A 21,064-nucleotide genomic window follows, 5' to 3' on the forward strand; every position below is an offset into this window, starting at 1 on the left:
TCATATGATAAAGCAACATGGTTTTCTGGTAAACAATTAATTTGAGACCAAATTGATTTCCAAAAAAACATCATACAGGGACAATAAAATATTAAATGATCCAAAGTCTCTGCTTCCAGATTACAATGTTATTTCATTTTCTGTTTAGGGGATGGGTTAGTAGAGTGGGCAGACTTGTTGGGCCGTGGCCCATTTCTGCTGTCATCTTCTAACTACAATACTATTTTTTCCTAAAGCAAAAGAAGAATTTCTTTTTTCTACCTTTGTCACTTCTGGTTTCTGTTTTCCTCATCTCTTCTCCATTCTCTTCCTTCTATCCAGTGCCTTCCTCCTTCCACTTTCATCCAGCCTGTGCTCTCCTCTCTCCTTTTTAAATGATTCATTTCAACTTCACCCCTCTCTCCATTTTTATCTCTCCTCTGTCTTATCTCCACTTCTCCCATGTCATCTGCCTCCCCATGTGGTTTGGCATATATTTTCTCTCCTTTCCTCCCGCCCCCCCCCCATGGTAAAGGGAGGTAGATGCTGGACAGGCAGCTCGTATGGGTGGGGGGAGGCAAACTACACCTATGTCTGGAGGAGAAATGGAGCATCCCCTTATGCTCTACACCCAGGGTGGACTGCTTCTACCAACCTACCCTTGCTATGCCACTGGTGCTTTGGTTCTTGCAGTTTACCACAGAACATAGTGTAACCTTTCCTGTCTCTTGTAGAGTTAGGCATCCTTCAGTGATAAGCTGTGAGGATATTGATTAGCCTTTATAGGCTGACTAAAACCTCCATATTCTCACCTGCAGAAAAGAGAGCAGGTATACTACAGGGTCATCCCGCCCAACCCGCCTGGTGAAACCTCCAGGAGAAAGACCACCAAGAGCTACCATCATCAATGCAGAAGATCTGAAGGAGTTAGATGAGCTGGACAATGATGCAGATGATGGCTGGGCTGGTAAGAAACTGGGAGCTGGTATGTGATTCTACAGGAATTGGGAATAAGGAATCTTATTAATAAGAGTTACAGTATGACAGGTGTAATCACCCTCAAACTGTATGTCTGTAGAAGGCATCAATCATTTTCTTCATCTCTGCCTCCTTTCTCAGTGGGCTGTGCTATAGCCCTTCAGTTTTTCCCTTCTGCAAGCATGTTCAGAAAGTATATGATCTGCTCTGATTCTTTGTTTTATTTTTGGGAGTTTTGTTCCTGTATTTCGAGGCTTTTGGTGCTGCAGAGGTTCCCAGTGCTCCTGGGACTGCTCTAACTGCGAGAAGACACAGACTTTCGGCGAAGAAGTCAGTAGGCTGGCAGATTTCTCTCTCTCAGAATACCTGACTGGCCAGCCTGCTCTAGCAGTTAAGGACTCTAGGGGATCGTTACCCATTATAGCAAGGCTTGCCTCTGACTTTCTCTTAAATGCAGGCTGTAGTGAGAGCCGGCTGTGTTTTGATCTTCTCCCGTGCATTGCATGGATCTAAAAGGTCAAGGTCTCAGCCCATCTTTTCAGGTCTGGCTGGTAGCACGAAGAAGCAAGCACCTTGATTCCATGCTTGCCGGAGGCAGAAAAATTTCTCTCATTCATAGCTGCAGTGGCAGCTCAGACAGTTCCTAACACCAGCAAGCACATGTAAGTATTGGCTATTGCAACTTATGGGGAAAATTTTGTGTGTGTGGGTGAGTGGGGTGTCTAAAAATTGCATTTTGAAAAGGTTTATGGGGCCCGATTAGGGGATCTCTCACCTCTAAAAACCCATTCCCAAGGTTTTTGAGTTCTCATATAGCTCTCCTGGGCTGTTTTTAGTGATAAAACACTATTGAGGTAGCCATCTTGGATTTCCTGATTTGGATTAAAAAGCCTCTATCTGCCTTAATATCCCTCGATTTTGCTAAAATTCACCATGGATTAACTCTTCACGTTCTAATACACAGGATTAATTCCAGATTGATGCTGAATGGGCAGTGGAGGATTGTCCATATTCCACGTCCTGCGAGGCATGTGAGGGAGAGGCGGGGGCCTCAGGCTCAGCCTCCTCATATATCTTGAAGGTCCTGGGAGTACAGATGGGCTGCTCTGGAGGGTCTAAGTCCATCCCAGAAGTGGCAAAATATGAGTCAGTGTCTTGTGGTGAAGAAGCACCACACGGAAGACACTGGACCCTCAAGAGAGCAAGCACCCGAATGGGTTATCTGGCCTTCCGGTACAGGTTTTACTGCCAAATTTTGTGAAGTTTGCTTTATTATAAACCACCTAGGTTTTAGGCGGATAATAAATATTTTAAATAAATAAAATAAATAAATTTAAATAATAAAGAGTCAATCTGCTGGGTTTGTGCCTTTTCCAGCAGTGCACAGGGGAGTGCCCTCCAAGAGTTGAGTATGCAAGGCATGGTTCAGCCAAAGATCAAGGTAGCCAGTTGGCGAAGGAGGTGGAGAGCTTAAGACTCCTTGCATCTTCTTCTGGGGGTTCTGAAGCACAGGCAGATGTCAACCATCAGAGGAGGCCTTTGTGGCACTGGTCCAAAGGTATGACTCGACACTGCATATGCTTTTTAGACCGTCAGGTCTATTGGGCACTGTCACAGAGGAGTTACAGGAATTAACTCAGCTGTGCAGCCTTCTGTAATGAGTAATTGTAAATTACAGACCACAAGCTTCTCTTCGCATCCAGATATTATGATGTGCATAACTGAGCATTGGAAATCCCTAGAGGGTCCTTTGAGACGCATATAGTGAAGCTGTATCTTATGGATGCTGATTTTCAGCAGACGTTGGTTACACATAAGGTGGATTCGCTGGTAGCGCAGGTCACCAAGCGGACTTCCCTCTCTAGTGAGGGAGGAGTGGTTTTTAAGAATAAGTAGGATTGCAGGTTAGATTCAGTCTTCAAAAGTCAGTTTGAGGCCTTGGCCCTGGGGATGAAAGCTGCTCTGCAGCAACTTACATAGTACACGCTTGCCATAGTAGATTGTGCCGCATTCTTTTGTTGGATGTTGTGGCTTATCCCCACTTAGTATTGGCAGAAGTGGACTGTGTAGCAGATGCTCTATATGATAGGTTTAGGTTCTTGAGCAAGGTGTCTGCTTACTCTATTTCCGCCCGCAGAATGCTATGGATCAGGCAATGAGCAGATGATTCCTCCTCCAAAGCTACCTTGCTCTTTGGCAAGGGTCTAGATGATCTGATGTCTAGTGTTGCAGAACGTTGTCCTAAGACCTTTTCAAAAGCCAGACCACGGACTGCTAGGAGTCCGGTCGTGGTAATTCTTGTGGCTTATGGCCAATATACAGGAGGATCCTCTGGGCAGAGAGCCTACCAGGGGACTAGGCAAAGGTTTGGAGGAGCCAGCATCCTCAATCCTCTGGCGCCTGCCCTGCAGCAGCTTCCAAGAAGCAGCACTGATGCCAGGTCAATAGCTGTCCTCCCGCAGATAGGAGAGAGACTAACAGTGTACTGGAAGGCTTGGGTAGTGATCTGCTTGGAACAGTGGATCTTGGACATTATTCAAGAGGGTTACAAGCTCAAGTTCTTTCATCCTCTGCAGGATTTATTCCTGGATTCTCTGGCTGGACGACCATAAAAAGCTATCAGGTTTCAAGCAACAGTGAAGCAGCTCTTGGATATTTGATTCATAGAACCCCAATCAGAGAATCAAGTTTAGGCAGATACTCTATATACTTCATTGTGCCCAAGAGAAACTTGAAGGACTGGAGGTTGATTCTGGAGCTAAAATCATTCAATGCAGCACTAAAGGTGCTGCGATTCCGAATGGAGACAATAAGGTTGATTGTTGTCTCAGTAGCACCAGGAGAATTTCTAGTCTCGCTGGATGTAACGGAGGCTTATTTACATATTCCTATATTATCCTAGGACAAGCAGGCAGCATATTCTCAGGTGTAGGTGACATCATCCATAGAGCCTGGTATGGACAGTTTATAAAGTGTACTGTCACTTTAAGTTTTGAGGAACTTCGCAAATGCACGCACCATGCATGTGCAAGTGCCTTGCCACCTGATGCCTGCTCGCGTACCTCAATTCTTCATTTTCCGCGGAGCGAAGTACTTTTTTGACTGGATTCTGTTCAGTCTGTGTTGGCTTCCTGCTTAGTATTATCCCAGGACAAGCAGGCATGATATTCTCACATGTGGGTGACGTCATCTACGGAGCCCCGGCGCGGACAGCTTTTCAAGCAAACTTGCTAGAAGTTTCAAGTTTGCACACTGCACCACGCATGTGCGTGCCTTCTGCCCACTAGAGGGCGCATCCCACCTCGTGGTCCTCAGTTCAAATTTTTCCGCGGAGCAAGAAAGCCCTGTGGATCTGAGCTCCAGTGTTTTTGCCTTCTAGCTGCCGCGTTTAGTTTGTTTATTGATCGGATTAATCGCGGGGCTGCTTTATTTTTCGTCCGTCTTACAAAAAAAAAAAAAAAAAAAAAAATAATAATTGTTTTTCGTTGGGCTCCGGGGGCTCCCGGAAGCCTGAGCCGGGGAACGTCGGTCGTTCCCGGCCTTCTTCTTTTTCTCGTCGATGTCCCGTCCTGTTACGGGATTCAAGAAATGCAGCCGGTGTGAGAGACTACTCTCCATCACCGACCCTCACCGGTGGTGCATTGTCTGTCTTGGGCCCGAACATCCAACAGCCTCGTGTGATCGGAACAGGGCCCTCCGTCGCCGTAAGGCCAGAATGGCGGAATTGTTCGCCGTCGACGCGCCGCCCAAGGCCTCGACGTCGGCCCCGGCTTCGGCCCCGGCCTTGACCTCGGCCTCGGCGTCCTCGGGGGCCTCGGCGTCGCCTCGGCCCTCATCTTCGAAGCCGTCGTCATCGAAGCCAGCTTCGGGTAAGTCCTCTGTTCCATCCCCTTCAGCAAAGAAGCCATCCTCGAGTCAGGCCAAAGCGGGTGGGTCGACCCCGACCCCGCATCGGACCTCGACTCCGCACACCCCGAGGGAATACTCGAGACCGAGGTCGCCCTCCAGGGAGTGTGCCCCGGACTCGGAACTCCCCACCTTCGTGGGGATTCCGGCCTTCCAGGATCTCCTTCGAGCCTTGATCTCATCGGAGCTGTCGGGAGCCCTGGAAGTGCTGCAGCGTGCTGCGGGCCCGGCGACGTCGACCTCGGCCGGGGCGCCCTCGGCCTCGGAGGCCCCGGTCTCGGCTCCCTCGACCTCGGGAGCCCCGGCCTCGGCGACCTCGGTCTCGGGTATTACGGCCCCGTCCACCTCGGTCTCGGCCCCGCCCCGGACCTCGACCTCGGGGGAGCCTCCTGAGCGCAGTGTCCGCCCAAAAGAAAAGTTCCGCAGAGTGCGCCGACTTTCCTCCTCGACTTCGGGATCTTCCCCGGACGCCTCGCCCTCGAGGCGACCTCGGACGAGGCGCCGATCGAGGAAGCCTAAGCGACCCCGGGGCTCGCCTCGGCGCGATCGTTCCTCGTCGTTCGGGGGCGAGGCGCTGCAGGTGTCGGAGTTGCGCCTCGATAATCCGAGGCTCCTCCGCTCACCTCGGGGAAAGTCTTCCCGCGCCGCCTCGCCGGGGAAACGGGAGAGGACCCCACGGACCCCGGGATCCTCCCCCAGGGACTCCCCTAGGAGGATGATTTCACCCTCCCCCTCGAGGGCCGTGGAGAGAGGATCCTGGGATTCAGGATCGGTTAGGAATCCTCAATATTCCCATGAGGCCTCCCCCCGCTCCTCGGTGGGACGGTCGAGAACCCCGTCCCCCCAGGCTAGGCCGTCCTCCTTCTCATCTTTTGTCCAGGACATGGCCCAAGCCCTGGGGATTGACCTGATGGTAGGTTCCAAATATTCCAAGGAATTTCTAGAGGAACAGGACCTTCCCACTCCCCCTAGAGAGGTACCTAGACTCCCTCTCAACAGTGTCCTCCTGCAGACCTGGCTGAAGAACTTGTCGAGCCCTCTTACAGGCACGTCTGTCCCGTCAAAAATGGAATCAAAGTATAGGACGATTCCCCCGAAAGGGTTTGATAAGGCGCAGCTCTCCCACCAGTCCCTCCTGGTGGAATCTGCCCTTAAAAAATCACAGCCCTCACGGGTTTCTGCGGCGGTTCCACCCGGCAGGGAGGGGCGGACCCTGGACAAGTTTGGCCGTCGCCTCTATTCAAACACTCTGATGGCCACCAGAGTTCTAAATTACTCCTTCACCTTTTCCTCCTACTTGCGTGGGATGGTGAAGGACCTTCCTCAATATCGGAACTCGTTACCGGACTCCAAAAGAGCAGGATTCGATAAGTTTATGTCCAACCTGTCTCAATTGCGGTTGTACCTTTTCCATTCAGTGTACGACACCTTTGAGCTGGTTTCGAGGGTGTCGGCCCTCGCAGTGGCCATGCGCCGCTTGGCCTGGCTTCGCACCCTCGACATGGACCCAAACCTGCAGGAACGTCTTGCAGACCTGCCCTGTGTGGGGTCCGAGTTATTTGACGAGTCTTTGGAGGCGGCGACCAAACGGTTGTCGGAACAGGAACGCTCTTTAGCATCCCTGGTCCGCCCCAAACCTAGGCCCCCGCCACAGAAACCTTTCCGGCCTCCGCCGCGCCGGTACCCCCAGAAGTCGACCCCGTCCTTCTCAAGACCGCCTCCGAGACGTTCGTCTCAACGAGGCAGAGGGGGACAAACCCAAGCCCCGGCGCAGGGCCCTTCTAAGCCCGCGCCTTCCTTTTGACGGGCTGAGCGGACGGGGCGGGTTCCCCTCCGCACCTTCACCAGAACCCCTTCCTATCGGGGGGCGTCTTCGGTCCTTCCGGAAGGCATGGACCGCGATTACCTCAGACGCTTGGGTGCTCCGGATCGTCTCCGAAGGCTACTCGCTCAATTTTGTGTCCTCACCACCGGACAGTCCCCCAAGTTTAGCCTGGTGCAACCGGTCGCAACTACCGACCCTTCTGACCGAAGCCAAAGCTCTCCTGAAGCTTCGGGCGGTCGAGCCGGTCCCCAAGGACCAGTGGGGGACGGGATTTTACTCCCGTTACTTTTTGGTCCCAAAAAAGACCGGGGACATGCGCCCCATACTCGACCTCAGGAAGCTCAACAAATGCCTGGCCAGGGAGAAATTTCGAATGCTATCTCTCCCGGTCTTGTATCCTCTCTTGGAGGAAGGGGACTGGATGTGCTCCCTCGACTTGAAGGAAGCATATACCCATGTCCCGGTGCACCCCACCTGCCGAAAATTCTTACGATTCCAGGTGGGAGACCTACACCTCCAGTACAGAGTCCTGCCCTTCGGCCTGGCCGCGTCCCCACGAGTATTCACGAAGTGCATGGTAGTAGTGGCGGCAGCCCTGAGGTCTCGCGGGCTCCACGTGTTCCCTTACCTGGACGACTGGCTCATCAAAGCCCCGACCAGGGAGGAGGTTATCTCAGCGACCCGACAGTCTATTGCCTTCCTGCAAACCCTCGGATTCGAGATAAACTTTCCAAAGTCTCAGTTGAGGCCGGCTCAGTCTCTTCAATTCATAGGTGCGGTGCTGGACACGGTGCGCCTGCGCTCCTACCTCCCGACCCAACGGTTGGAAGTCTTGGTACGGATGAGCCGCCAGGTCTCTCAACTACCAAGGGTGTCGGCCAAGCGCATGATGATGCTGCTCGGCCATATGGCCTCGACGGTACACGTCACGCCATTTGCGAGGCTGCATCTGAGGATCCCTCAGTATACACTCGCATCACAATGGCGCCAGGAGTGCGATCCGGAGTCGCGCCTCATTTCGGTGACTCCGCTTTTGCGGAAATCGCTAAGTTGGTGGACAGACTCTTCAAATCTGTCCACGGGACTAATGTTTCGCACTCCCCCATTTCGCAAGGTTCTGACCACGGACTCCTCGGACTACGCGTGGGGAGCCCACCTCGACGGTCTTCGCACACAGGGCCTGTGGTCGGCGGAGGACCGTCGCTGTCACATCAACGTGCTAGAGCTTCGGGCCATCTTCCTAGCACTTCGAGCCTTCGTTCACGTAGTACAGGACCAGGTGGTCCTCGTCCGCACGGACAACCAAGTAGCAATGTACTATGTGAACAAACAGGGGGGAACGGGGTCGTGGCCCCTCTGCTCCGAGGCCCTTCGCCTCTGGGAGTGGGCGGCCTCCCGGAACATCTTCCTCCGGGCGGTCTACATCCAGGGGGAACTGAATTGTCTGGCGGACAAACTCAGTCGACTCCTGCAACCCCACGAGTGGACTCTACACTCAGCAGTTCTGCACGAGGTCTTCGCTCGCTGGGGAACGCCACAGGTAGATCTGTTCGCCTCTCCGGAGGCACACAAACTACCACTATATTGTTCTCGGATGTACTCGCGGGATCGTCTGGAGGCGGATGCCTTCCTTCTCGATTGGGACGGGAAGTTCCTCTATGCATTCCCTCCTTTCCCTCTGATCATGCGAACGTTGGTACACCTCAGATCGTCCACGGCCACGATGATTCTCATAGCTCCTCGGTGGCCGCGTCAGAACTGGTTCTCCCTACTGCTCCAACTCAGCGCCAGGGAACCCCTTCTTCTGCCTGTCGGTCCTTCTCTGCTATCTCAGAATCAAGGATCCATGTTACATCCCAATCTGCAGTCATTGCACCTGACAGCTTGGTTTCTTGTTCCCTGACCCCTCCGGACCTGTCTCAATCAGTGAGGGAAGTGCTGGAAGCCTCCCGCAAGATCTCGACGAGGCTTTGCTATTCGCAGAAATGGACCAGGTTTTCCACCTGGTGCTCTTCTTTCCTCCTGGACCCGGTATCGGCCCCGGTACCCTCGGTTCTGGACTACTTATTCCATTTGTCGCGCTCTGGCCTGAAAACCACTTCGGTGCGTGTCCATCTTAGTGCGATTTCCGCCTTCCACCAACACCTGGATGGACGCCCTCTGTCTCTCCATCCCTTGGTGACACGCTTCATGAAAGGATTACTCAGGGTTTGTCCCCCGCTCAAACCTCCCCCAGTCGTATGGAATTTGAATGTGGTTTTAGCTCAACTGATGAAACCACCCTTTGAGCCACTCAACAAGTCCCTCTTGAAATTTCTGACTTGGAAGGTGGTGTTTCTGATTGCCCTCACCTCCGCTAGGCGGATTGGGGAACTACAAGCCTTGGTTGCGGACCCACCCTTCACCGTATTCCATCATGACAAGGTGGTCCTCCGCACCCATCCTAAGTTTGTCCCGAAGGTTGTTTCTGATTTCCACCTCAATCAGTCCATTGTCCTTCCTGTGTTCTTCCCTAAGCCCCACTCCCATCCTGGCGAGACGGCGCTTCACACGCTTGACTGTAAGAGGGCGTTGGCATTTTACCTTCAACGCACCAAGTCCCATCGGAAGGTCCCGCAATTATTCTTGTCCTTCGATCCCAATCGATTAGGGCACCCAGTTTCCAAGCGCACTCTGTCTAACTGGTTGGCGGCGTGCATCTCCCTTTGCTATACTCAGGCTGGCCTTCCTCCCCCGGGTCGAGTCACGGGGCACAAGGTCCGAGCAATGGCAGCTTCGATAGCCTTCCTCCGTTCCACCCCGATGGAAGACATATGTAAGGCTGCCACTTGGTCTTCGGTTCATACATTCACCTCTCACTACTGTCTGGACACTCTGTCCAGGAGTGACGGCCGGTTTGGCCAGTCAGTTTTACAAAATCTGTTTTCTTAAAATTGCCATCCTCCCACCTGCCCTTTTTGGTTTGGCTTGGAGGTCACCCACATGTGAGAATATCATGCCTGCTTGTCCTGGGATAAAGCACAGTTACTTACCGTAACAGGTGTTATCCAGGGACAGCAGGCATATATTCTCACAACCCGCCCACCTCCCCGGGGATGGCTTCTAAGCTAGTTATGGAACTGAGGACCACGAGGTGGGATGCGCCCTCTAGTGGGCAGAAGGCACGCACATGCGTGGTGCAGTGTGCAAACTTGAAACTTCTAGCAAGTTTGCTTGAAAAGCTGTCCGCGCCGGGGCTCCGTAGATGACGTCACCCACATGTGAGAATATATGCCTGCTGTCCCTGGATAACACCTGTTACGGTAAGTAACTGTGCTTTTTTTCTTAGTTTCTAATCTTTTTCATTTAATATCTTATTTTGTTCTTCTGTTTTTTAAAAAAAGTATATATTTTTTCTTTTTGTTCAAATCTGGCTTCAGCCTCAGAGTTTTTTACTCAGCGGGTCTCTCGTTCACTTTCAAAATTGAGTTTACTCTCACCGAAAGTATTTTTCTGTCCATGTCAAAACCTTTAATGGGTTTTAAGAAGTGCTGTAGATGTCAGCGGCTTATTTCAATCACCGACCTTCATAGTTGGTGTCTACAGTGTTTAGGCCCTGAACACCGAGTTGATTTGTGTGCTTGGTATTCCACCTTACAGTAGCATTCTAGTAAGGCCCATGGCATTCAACAGGAAAATATGTTTGGCTTGACCATGGACACTGGCAAATCTTTGGAGCTGTAGATATCGAAAACTCCAGCATCTACATTGGAAGATCTTACAGCATCGGGGAAGCCAGCTAAGAAGCCATCCACTTCCCAGCAAGTGTTGCAGGTCTCAACAGCATCGAGTTTCTTGATGCAGACCAAACAGCGACACCATCATTTTCTAGCTTTGCAGATTGTGTCTCCTTCAAGGTGTGCATCCTCATTGAGGTCACCCACTCTGAGACAACCTGCTGTACCGATGGTACTGGCTGATGAGCCATCGGTATCAGTGCATATTTTCAGGGAGAAACTCGATGAGTTCTTCCAGAGAGAGCTCGGTAATATATTAAAATTGCATTGCATGCTGGTGCTAACATCGACTCCCTCGGTACTGGCCTAGCCTAAGCATAGCACCATGAGGCCTCAAGGTACCAATGTCAGCTATCCATCAGAGCATCGAGCTACTTCTCATGGATCTTCTGTGAGGCATGATCACTCCTCATCTCGACGATGTTCTGCCTCCAGACATTGATCTTTGCATTGATGTCCTAGCTTATCTCATCGACTACTCCAAAGCATCGACGCTCTTCTTCAACATGGTGTTCGATGCCAAGGCAGCATCGGGCCTCATCCCGTCGATCTAATGCTTTGAAGCGAAAAAGGGATACTCATTGATCCTCATCGTCGTCTTCATTGTATCAGTACCGAAGACATCGCAAACCTACCCGTAGACATAGTTCTTCTCGACGCATAGCTTCTCCCACCTCCTCTACTGCCATGTCCAATGTTTCTCCTTCTCTCATCCCCTAGATCCTGTGCAGCATCTTTGGTCCTTTCCCACCGGCTCCATGACCAAGATTTTTCCATCTGTCACCCCTCTCCAGCACCATGCCACCTCTCTCCCTCCATTCCCTCCACCACGACATTCAATATTTCTCCCTATTGCATCCCTTTCAAGGTGTCCCACCCTTTTCTTTCCACCACAACATGAAATATTTTTTCCCTCTCTCCTCTTTACCACCATGTCCCCACCCCCTCAGCCCGTTCAGTATCTGTTTCCCTCGCTTCCACCTTTCCAGCCCATTCAGCATCTGTTTCCCTCCCTTCCCATCTTTCCAGTTCATGCAGCATCTGTTCATCCCTGCCCATGCAGCATCTCTGTTTGCCTCCGAGAGCAATTCCTCTTACATGTTATTGGCAGCTGACCAGGAAGGCTTCCCTCTGATGTAAAACGTGTCAATGGGAAGCCCTCCTTGACTTTACTGTATATCTTGGACCAAAATAAACAAGCATTATTTTATCCTGCTGGCTCCTGTGGATTACTCATTGTCAGTTCCCAATGTTTTCTTTATCTGCTTTGTTTTTGTGGGTTTGTGTTCTGTTGGACTTTTGATGGTGTGTACATCAGAGGGAAGCCTTCCGGGTCAGCCGCTGGCAGCATATAGGAGGAACCACTGCCAGTGACTTGTTGTAAGTGCTGGAAAGGAGATGAAAGAGCTCAGGAGGACTGAGGACACAGGGAGGTAGGCTCCCACAGGATCCCCAGGGGAACTCCTTCCATCCCTGCGGGATTCCTGATAGTCCCATTCCTGTGCAGCTCTGTAGTTTTAACAGTAGTTCATTGAAATCGAAAAGCAGCTTCTGCAGTGTTTTTATAATCATTGAATTCAGTTATCTAAGATGTGTTTAAGCTTTTACATATCAATACTAGTCTCAAGGTTTTAGAGAGTGACACGAGGACAAAGTTTGTCCCTTTCCCCAAGGTCTGTGTCGCTGTCCCCGTTCCCGTGAGCTCTGTCCCCGTCTCCACTCCTTGGGCTCTGTCCCTGCCCCCACCCCATGGGTACCTGTCCCCATGTCATTCTCTGCCTATGAGCCCTTAAAGGAAGCTTCACTTATGGACCTTACCATGAAAACTGTGTTCTTAGTGGCTATAGCTTCAGCAAGAAGGGTCTTGGTACTGCATTCCTTGTCCTGTAGAGAACCATTCCTCAGGTTTTCTGAGGTTGGGGCATCGATTCACATGGTCCCATCCTTCTTGCTGAAGGTCGTTTTGCCCTTCCATGTTAATCAAGAGGTACGTCTACTGCCATTTAGTCAGACAGGGTCCAAGAAGAATGATAAGATCTTGCAGTTGCTAGATGTCAGGAGAATTCTTCTCAGGTATTGCGAGGTAACCAGTGCATTTCAGTTGTCCAATCATCTGTTTGTCTTGACCAGTCTGAGTCAGTGGGGAAGGCTGGCTTCGATCTCCAGATGGATTCGCATGGCCATATCTGCAGCATACTTAGAGAATGGAAAGCAATTCCCAATCTCATTGAAGGTGCACGCCACTAGGGGTGTGGCAGCTTCCTGGTTAGAGTCCCGGGCAATTCAGTCTGAAGAGATTTGTAGGGCGACACTGTGGTCCACCCTCCCTACTTTTACAAAGTTTTATAGGATTGATGTAGCAGCTCGCCTGGACACAGCTTTTGTGTCCTCAGTGCTAGCAACAAGCTCATCTGTTCCACTGCTTAGATATGTCCTACTGGTTCAGGACCTCTATACCTGTTGCACTGGAAAGAAAGATTAGGTTCTTACTTTGATAATCTTCTTTCCTGTAGGCGGATGTAGAGGTCCTAAAACCCTGCTTGGGCTGCCAAGAAGAGTATGACAATGTAGTAGACTGTCTGCCTCAAGTCAGGTATGTTTTAACAGATCTTTGCATTCCCCTATCAAGTAGGATCCTTTTTTGTTAGTGCAGTTTGCACTCAGGTAGGTGGCTGGTTTAGCCAATTTGTTTTTTTTGTTTGAATGTTTAAATTCATTTGGTTTATTCAGGTTGTTTATAGAACAGAACAATAGTTGTTCGGGGAGTTCCCCATACCCCCTCCTTTTTGTGGATTATTACTTTGGTTTATATCAAAGGGCTACAGTACAGCTCACTGAGGAAGAAGGTGGAGACAAAGAAAATGATTGATTTCTGCAGACATGCGGTTTGAGGAAGACTATCCACTGGTTCAGGATCTCTACACCCATCCACAGGATAGAAGATTATCGAGATAAGAACCTAATCTTTCCCATAGTGTCCTTTCTGAGAATCCTTCCGTTTGCGTGATAAATAACAAATTGTTTCTGAAATACATGGGAACTGTGCTTGTAATACCACATTGACAGACGCTTCTGCCATGAGGCCTTCCACATATGGCCAGATATTCAGCTAGCATGATCAATGTTTTGCTGACCTCCGGTGGTGGCTAAGTGCTAACTCTGTTCATGAGCTGCCCTTCCTCCTAAAATAATCTCCTAAAATGCTACCTAGGCATTTTCAGCAACACTATTCAGTTAAGTGCTGCTGAAAATTCTCAGTTAGCCCTGGACAGGCAATTTAAATAGCCAGGAGCCCATAGTTGCTTGCAGGTACTTAGATCACTTGCACAAGGACTCTTTATTGGGGGGAAAAATGCCATTGATAAAAAATTTGATACTATGCTTATGCTGTCTGTTTTTTCTTCTCCCTCTGATTTGATCCCCTTGCTAGCAGTTTAGTGTGAAAATAGTTTTTTTCCAGTGATGTGCAAAAGTGAGTTTTCTAAACCTTTTACATAAAATGGAGACATGTTCCCTCAGCTTGGTTACTTCTTCCTGCACAGGTCTACATGATGAAGTAGATTACTCAGAGAAACTGAAGTTCAGTGATGATGAAGAAGATGAGGAAACTATGAAAGAAGGAAGGAGTAAATGGTAAGTGTGTGATGATATTTGATCAATGTATTTTGGTAACCAATTTCTTGTAATATTTGATTCCTGTGGTTCTTTCAGTTCTGTGTGCTTCTTGATGTTCTAGTGATTAGGGCTAAACCGACTATTTGTATTTAATTGGATTTGGCCCCAAAATACATTATTTGTATTTGGCTAAATAGCAGTTTAAATTAAAATACAAATTAATTGTGCTAAATCCTACTAAAATAAACACTTGATCTCTGATTTCACATTGCTTCTTTTATTATTTGTTATATTAAAAACTCAGTGTCCATTATTCAGCTGAATAATATTTTTATTATTCGTATTCAACTGAATAGTAAAATATGCTTTTGGTACAACTCTTATCAGTGATATTGTATTTTTCAGGATTTTTTAACTGAGAAGATGATCATTTCTAAGTTTATTAAAATTTGGTATCCCACAACACAGTTATAACCATCTAAGCGGCTTACAATCTAATATAAAATTATCCTACTAGAGGATAGTGTTTTGAAAACATGACAAGAAAGTACCAAGGGAATAACTACAATTTTTAAATAGAAAAGGTAGGGAAGGAAACATATAAGGATCAACTGTTTGTCTTCCAGAATTTTGCTTTTTATTGATTCCAATTTTAATTATAGGCATCATTAAATAAAAAAAGTCCTTACATTTGTCAAGAGATGATTGCTTGCTCATGAGCATGATGTGCTCATGAGTGTTATCAGAAAGTATTTTTTCTTCCAGGAATGGCTGGGACTGCCGAAGATCTCGACAGCTCTCTCTAAGCTCAGCAGAGAGCATGGAAGCCAGGCATTCCCCTGAGGAAGGGAAGGGCTGGGTAGACCAGACAGGCCAAACCTGGGCACTACGTAAGGTACCGGAACAACCACAGCACATCTCTAGGAAGCCAAATAGCTGGGCTGCTGTTGCTGACCATCAGGTATGTTCATGCTAGACAATGTGGAAGACTAGAAAAGAAAAGCAGCAAGGGCCTTCGAACAATTGAAACTTGATTTTCTTTAGCACTCTCCAGACCAGTAGAGGTTAATCTTTACGAATGGGTATATATCCAATCATGACCAGCAGGTGGAGACTGAAAACAAAACTGTGGGACAGTATATAATATACTCCCTTCTCTATTTACATCAGTCTTCTTTCAGTCTCCAGCAGTGTTGAGTGATCTGTACCCATCTCCCTTGGTAGGGCTGTTGGAATTTGTTTAGGGGGTTTCTAGTCCCTGTTTTTGGCCGGACAGAGCTTGGGCGGGCCCTGTTTGGGGGTCCGTCCGACCTCGGGAGTGTCAAACCTGGCAGGTCTCGAGCGGGGTCCCTCCCCCCACTTCCTCCACCTCCCCACATTTTTTTAAAGGAGTCTCAGCAGTAAGCCTTGCCCCCTAAATCAAGCAAGGCATGTTGCTTCGAGAGCCTGTGGAGTTTGTTCTGTAAAAAAAAAAAAAAAAATCCTGAGGTAGTGCCGGTCTGCAGGGTTGCTTCCCTGTCAGTTTACTGTATTTTACTGTCTTTTTTCATCTAACCGGCACTTTTTCTCCTAGCTAGGTCGCGTATGAAGCCATTGTGTCCTTCTCCGGGGGAGTGGGACACAATTTGGCCTGAACTCGGTGGTTTGGGCTGGTGAGGTGGTGGAGCTCCGTTGGCAGCGGCTGCAGGCGCCCAGAGCTCCCCGCCGATGGTGCCTTGCGAGTCGGCTGGGAGCAGTGGGAAAGTCCGGTCTTCCCCAACCGCCCACGGAGGGATTCCCCAAAAGATTCCCTTTCAGCTGATTTTTTGACAGCTGATGCCGACTTACCTGTTTTAGCGGCTGGGACTGTTCAGGCTTCTCAGCCGCTACAGGCCATGGAGGGAGCATTTTTGGTGGGAACTTCGCCATTTTCTCTATCTGGCCCCTCCATTTGTCTGCAACCTCAGGTGACCTTCCCCCTGTATTGCAAACACAGGGGCAGGTTTCAGCAGGGAGTCCCTGGGGACCCCCAGGGTTTTTTTGCCCCCAATTTAATTTCTTTCTTTGTGCAGACAATTGGGGGTCCCACGTGCACCTGGGGGGTTTCGGGGGTGGTTTCCCTCTGCGCCCCCTGTGGCTTTGCCACCCTCTTTTCGTTTGGCGTCCCCTCTTCCTCCTCCCTCATCCAAGCGCCCGCGGGGAGCTTGGATTGCAAATTGGTGGTCGGAGGAGCGTGATTGAGGACCTGGCCGCTTTGGCGGGCTCCCAGGATCCTCTAGAGGGGACGCCCGTTGGCAGCGGGGCGTCGGGTTTCCCGTCTTCTAGAGCAGATGTGTCCGTGGTGCGCTTTTTATTCAGAGGGATGAGCTTTTAGACCTGATGTAGCAGGTCTCCTCGGTACTGCATTTTTGAAGTTGCGCCACCGGAGACTCCGCGTATGGGGGCCCCTCTGCTTCAGGGGGTCTGTCCTGTTTCCCGCTCTTTTCCCGTGCATCAGGATTTTCGGGATTTTGTGCTGGCGCAGTGGACTACGGGCGCCGTTTCGGTTGGTGTGCGCCTTGGCTTATGGGTATCCCATCCTGGAGGGGGATAGGACTACCTTAATTTTGCCAATGGGGGACGCAGTGGCCTCGGCACTTACTAAGCGGCATACCGTGCCTGTTACGGACGGTTCTGCTCTTAGGGTCTCTGAGGAGTGTACGTTAGAGACGCTTCTTAAGTATAATTTTGTTGTCTCTGCCTTGGGGGTCCAGGCGGCTATTTGTGTGGGGCTGGTGGCTCGCACCGTGTTTCGGTGGTCTGAGCGTGTCCTGGATCGTGAGTCTGATGGCTGGTCCTTAGTGGATCAGGAGGTGGTGAAGATTGAGATGACTGCCTTGTTCCTCTCGGTTGTTCTTTGTGACTTGGTACGGCTAAGTCTGGGGCTTTTGGTGGCTGCACGCTGTACCTTGTGGCTTTGCGCTTGGTCGGCGGTTGCTGCGTCCAGAACTGAACTTCCCAAAATTTCCCTTTTGGGGGTTGTTTTTTGTTTGGAGAGGACTTAGATACAGTGGTTCAGATTCTGACGGACTCTAAGGTGCCCCGCCTGCCTGAGGACCGTGCCCGCCTGGCGTCTCGGGTTGGCATTGCCCGGGGGCATCTGCGGGAATTTTGCAAGTTTCGCCTGGGGCGTGGGACTGCTTCTTTCCAGGCTTCCGGTTTTTCCCCGGGGTCGGTTGGCTTAGCGCATGCAGTCCTTTCAGGGGGCCCGTCGGGGGGCTGGGAGTTCCCCCCCCGGTTCTCCTGCTGCCCGTCCTGCATGATGGCTCTTTGCCGGCGCCCCCCTTGGTTCCCATGGGTGCCCGGCTGCGCAACTTTGTTTCCCAAGTGGGCCGAGATCATGTCCGATCAGTGGGTCCTGGTGGTGGTGCGGGACGGTTATGTTCTTGAATTTTGCCCGCTCTCTGCCGGATCATATCTAGTCTCTCCATGTCAGGTGGCATGGGAGACGCTAGCCTTTCGCCAGACCCTTCAGTGCTTGCTAGATCTCAAAGCAGTTGTCCAGTGTCCCCTCAGGAGTGCGGCATCGGCTGGTACGCCTTTTCCTTTGTGGGGCCCTAAAAGGAGGGGACCTTTTGGCCCATCCTTTGTTTAAACTGAGGTCAACAGGGTTCTCAGAATTCCCTTTTATTCGCATGGACACACTGCAGTCTGTCCTTCTGGCGGTTCAGCCGGGGGAGTTCCTGACTTCTCTCGCTCTGGCGGAGGCCTACTTGCCTGTTTCCATTCGGGCCTCTCATCAGCTCTTGCTTCGCTTTGCGATGTTGGGTCTGCACTATCAGTTCTGTGTGCTTCCCTTGGGCCTATCCATGACTCCCCGGCCGTTCACCAAGTTGATGGTGGTCGTTGCGGCGGAATTGCAGTCGGAGGGCATTCTGGTGCACCCTTCCTGGGATGACTGGTTGATTCGGGCGAAGTCGTTGCAGGAGAGCGCCCGAGTTACGCCTCGGGTGGTTGAGTTTCTCCGGTCACTGGGCTGGGTGGTCAACCTTTCCAAGAGTCGGTTGGTCCCAGCTCAGCATCTGGAGTACCTTGGGGTTCTGTTCGACACCTCCTTGGGAAAGGTCTTCCTTCCAGAGGCCCGGGTAAGCAAATTGCAGTCTCAGATTCGCCTTCTTTTGGCGTCCCGGTGTCCTCAGGCGCAGGTTTTCCTCCAAGTCTTGGGGTCGATGGCAGTGTTCCTGGATGTTGTGAGGTGGGCGCGAGCCCACATGTGCCTCTTCAGTATGCTCTGCTCCGGAGGTGGTCACCCCAAAGGCACAGTTTGGAGGTCCCTGTCCCTCTGCGAGGCTTGGCGCGCTGCAGTCTTCATTGGTGGCTCCAGACCTCTCATCTGGTGGACCTGATACAGTCTGTGTTTCAGTGTAATCGCCTGCATCAGGTGTCTGTACAAAACATGGACGGACTTATCAGCAGATGAATCCAGAGACGTGTGGGTTATGACCATCTACCAACAGGTGAAGATAGAGCCCAACTGGGCTCTGTCTTATAAGATGGTAAACTCCCTAATCAGCCACAGTATTCTATATCTCCAGTAGGCGGATGGATGGTCTCTCACAAGCTCCTGGTTTTCATCTTCTAGACTGCTCTTGTTCTGGATTTTCCAATTCCTGGTTCAGTTGAGCTTGGGGCATTTAGGTACCTATTGTTGGGGTACACCTGGTGGTGCCAGGTCCTTCCTGCTGCTTCCTTCGTCATCCTCACAGTAAAAAAAAAAAAAAAGCAAAGATGTGCAGTTTTTCTACTGCAGCCTTTTATGGGCGTGAGAAGTTTTCCTGCTTGTTAGCAAGGCTGCATTTGGACAAATCAGCATCTGGGAGTGAGGTTACTGATACTATTGTGAGTGCTGCCTTTGTGTGTCCTTTCCTGCAAGGCTGAGACTATTGCCTTGTACAGGTATAAGTAATGGCTATGCATTTTTTTTTTTTTTCTGACCTTTGCACTGGGTGACAGTCTGGTAGGTCCTGGATACGAGGTCTGTTAACCGCTTGGCTGAGGCTGAATTTTGGTGCACTTTCATTTTGGTGGTGGCCATGTTATTGCCTCTCCCAGCGGCACAGTTTGGGCCTTTGCTTGTTGAATAGCTGCCTGGCTGCTTTGGGGCTAATGATTTCAGCGTTTAAAAACCAAAACAAATAAAAACCCCATCTGTCAGCTGGCGCTACTCCAGAACTGCCTTGTTTAGTACAGCTCTGTTTAGGACTGCGTCTTTGGTCCTTGCTAATAGAGGGTTTTTCTGTGACAATTCTGAGCCAAGCTGCTTCTAACCTTCAGCGGGATCTTTTTGGGGGTACAGTCACTGGATTCTTCCTTGTCATCATGGGATTCTCCCGCACACAAAAAAAGAGGAGGAATAATTAAGCTCCAATGTTGCAGCATGACTGGAATTGATCTCCTCAGGGTAAACCAGCTCTTTTTTCCCCTTCCGAGATACATGTGTTCCTTGTGGGTGCATTCAGGGAAGTTTGCAGAGCTTTTCTTGACCGTCTGGTCAACCGAGCTGGCAGTTGTGCTGCAGACTTTTGTTCTTCCCTTGCTGGTAACGGCAGTGATTCCAGTGCCTTTGTCTCATTCGATAGGGGGAGTCTTTCTGCACAGCTTCAGTTTCCTATATTATTTGGGCAAGCATAACCTTTGGGCGGTTGACCTGGGGTCAAATGAGATGGCTGCGGTTTAGTTTGCCATGAACCTTTCAACAATTCCTGTCTTAGTAGATTTAAGCTGCAAGGCACTGCCTTTCTTAGGGATAATCTAAGCCAGGGGTGCCCAATATGTCGATCGCGATCGACAGGTCGCTCGCTCAGGCGACCCCAGTCGATCGCAGAGCGGGTTCCCTTCTTCCCTTCTCTTTTTTTCCCCTCCTGACTGGCCCGCTCCTGAATTCTGCTGCTGCCGCCGCTGCTCAACATTAAAAAAAAAAAAAACGGCTTGGAGAACTTATGCTCCGTGGGCTAACGTGTGCTTGTACCGGCTTCCCTTCTCTTCCCTCTGAAACCGGAAGTTATGTAGAGGGGGGGGGGGAGAGAGAAGGGAAGCCGGCATGCATATGTTAAGCGCCCCGTTCGCGGGCTAAAGTGGGAGACAGGTCAGTGAAGCTTGCAATTTGCTCTTCTTGCTGCCAGGTCCTGCCTACTTTCTCTTTCCTCAAAGGCAGGACCCGGCAGCATTTCTCCCAATAGGTCGATCTTAGGCCGATCAGCCTTCCTCTCCCCGACGTCAATTCTGCTGTCGGAGAGGAAGTTCTGGCCAACAGAACTTCCTCTCCGACGGCAGAATTGACGTCGGGGAGAGGAATGCTGGTGGGCCCGAAGCAGGGAGAGCTTGGCTGGCGGTGGGCGGCTTTGGGGGCCTGTTATCCGATGGCAGCGGCAGTGGCAGTGGCTTGGGGGAGGGCAGGGAGAGAGAAAGAGGGCAGGCAGGGAGACAGAAGGAAAGAAGAGAAACAGAAAAAAGAAAAGGGGCATGAAGAGAGAAAGAAAGAGAGGGCAGGGAGAGAGGAAGAAAACGTTGGGGGGGGGAATGAGGTCAGGAGGAGAGGAAACATACAGGCTAAAAGAAGGGAAGAAAGATTGGATGCACAGTCAGAAGAAGAAAGTGCAACCAGAGACTCATGAAATCACCAGACAAGGTAGGGAAAATGATTTTATTTTAAATTTAGTGATCGAAATGTGTCTCAATTTATATCTGCTGTCTATATTTTACACTATGGTCCCCTTTTACTAAACCGCAATAGAGGTTTTTAGCGCAGGGAGCCTATGAGCGTTGAGAGCAGCGCTGGGCATTCAGCGCAGCTCCCTGCGCTAAAAACTGCTATCATGGTTTAGTAAAAAGGGAGGGGGGTATTTGTCTGTTTTTGTATGGTTGTTAGTGAGGTGACAGTGCATAGAGTCATCTGCTTTGACCTCTTTGAAAAACTTTGGAATAGGAATGATGATTAACATTTTCTATGCGTACAGTGTGCTTTGTG

At 50.3% G+C, this 21,064-nt stretch overlaps 1 protein-coding gene across 10 annotated transcripts in view; it reads left to right on the plus strand.

Annotated features, from left to right (window-relative positions):
- The window catches only part of LOC117367785 (protein O-mannosyl-transferase 1-like), a 435,721-nt gene that overhangs the window by 106,504 nt on the left and 308,153 nt on the right, over positions 1-21,064 (plus strand). For all 10 annotated transcript variants that reach the window (XR_004540848.1, XM_033960719.1, XM_033960718.1 and 7 more), the window contains exons 9-11: positions 798-946; positions 14,007-14,097; positions 14,845-15,040. Coding sequence is in view for 9 of the 10 variants with exons in the window: in XM_033960719.1 (XP_033816610.1) it covers positions 798-946; positions 14,007-14,097; positions 14,845-15,040 (436 nt within the window). In the remaining variant the exon portion in view is untranslated. The remainder of the gene's footprint in view (positions 1-797; positions 947-14,006; positions 14,098-14,844; positions 15,041-21,064) is intronic.

This window comes from Geotrypetes seraphini, chromosome 10, assembly GCF_902459505.1.
Source record: "Geotrypetes seraphini chromosome 10, aGeoSer1.1, whole genome shotgun sequence".
NCBI classification, from domain to species: Eukaryota; Metazoa; Chordata; class Amphibia; order Gymnophiona; family Dermophiidae; genus Geotrypetes; species Geotrypetes seraphini.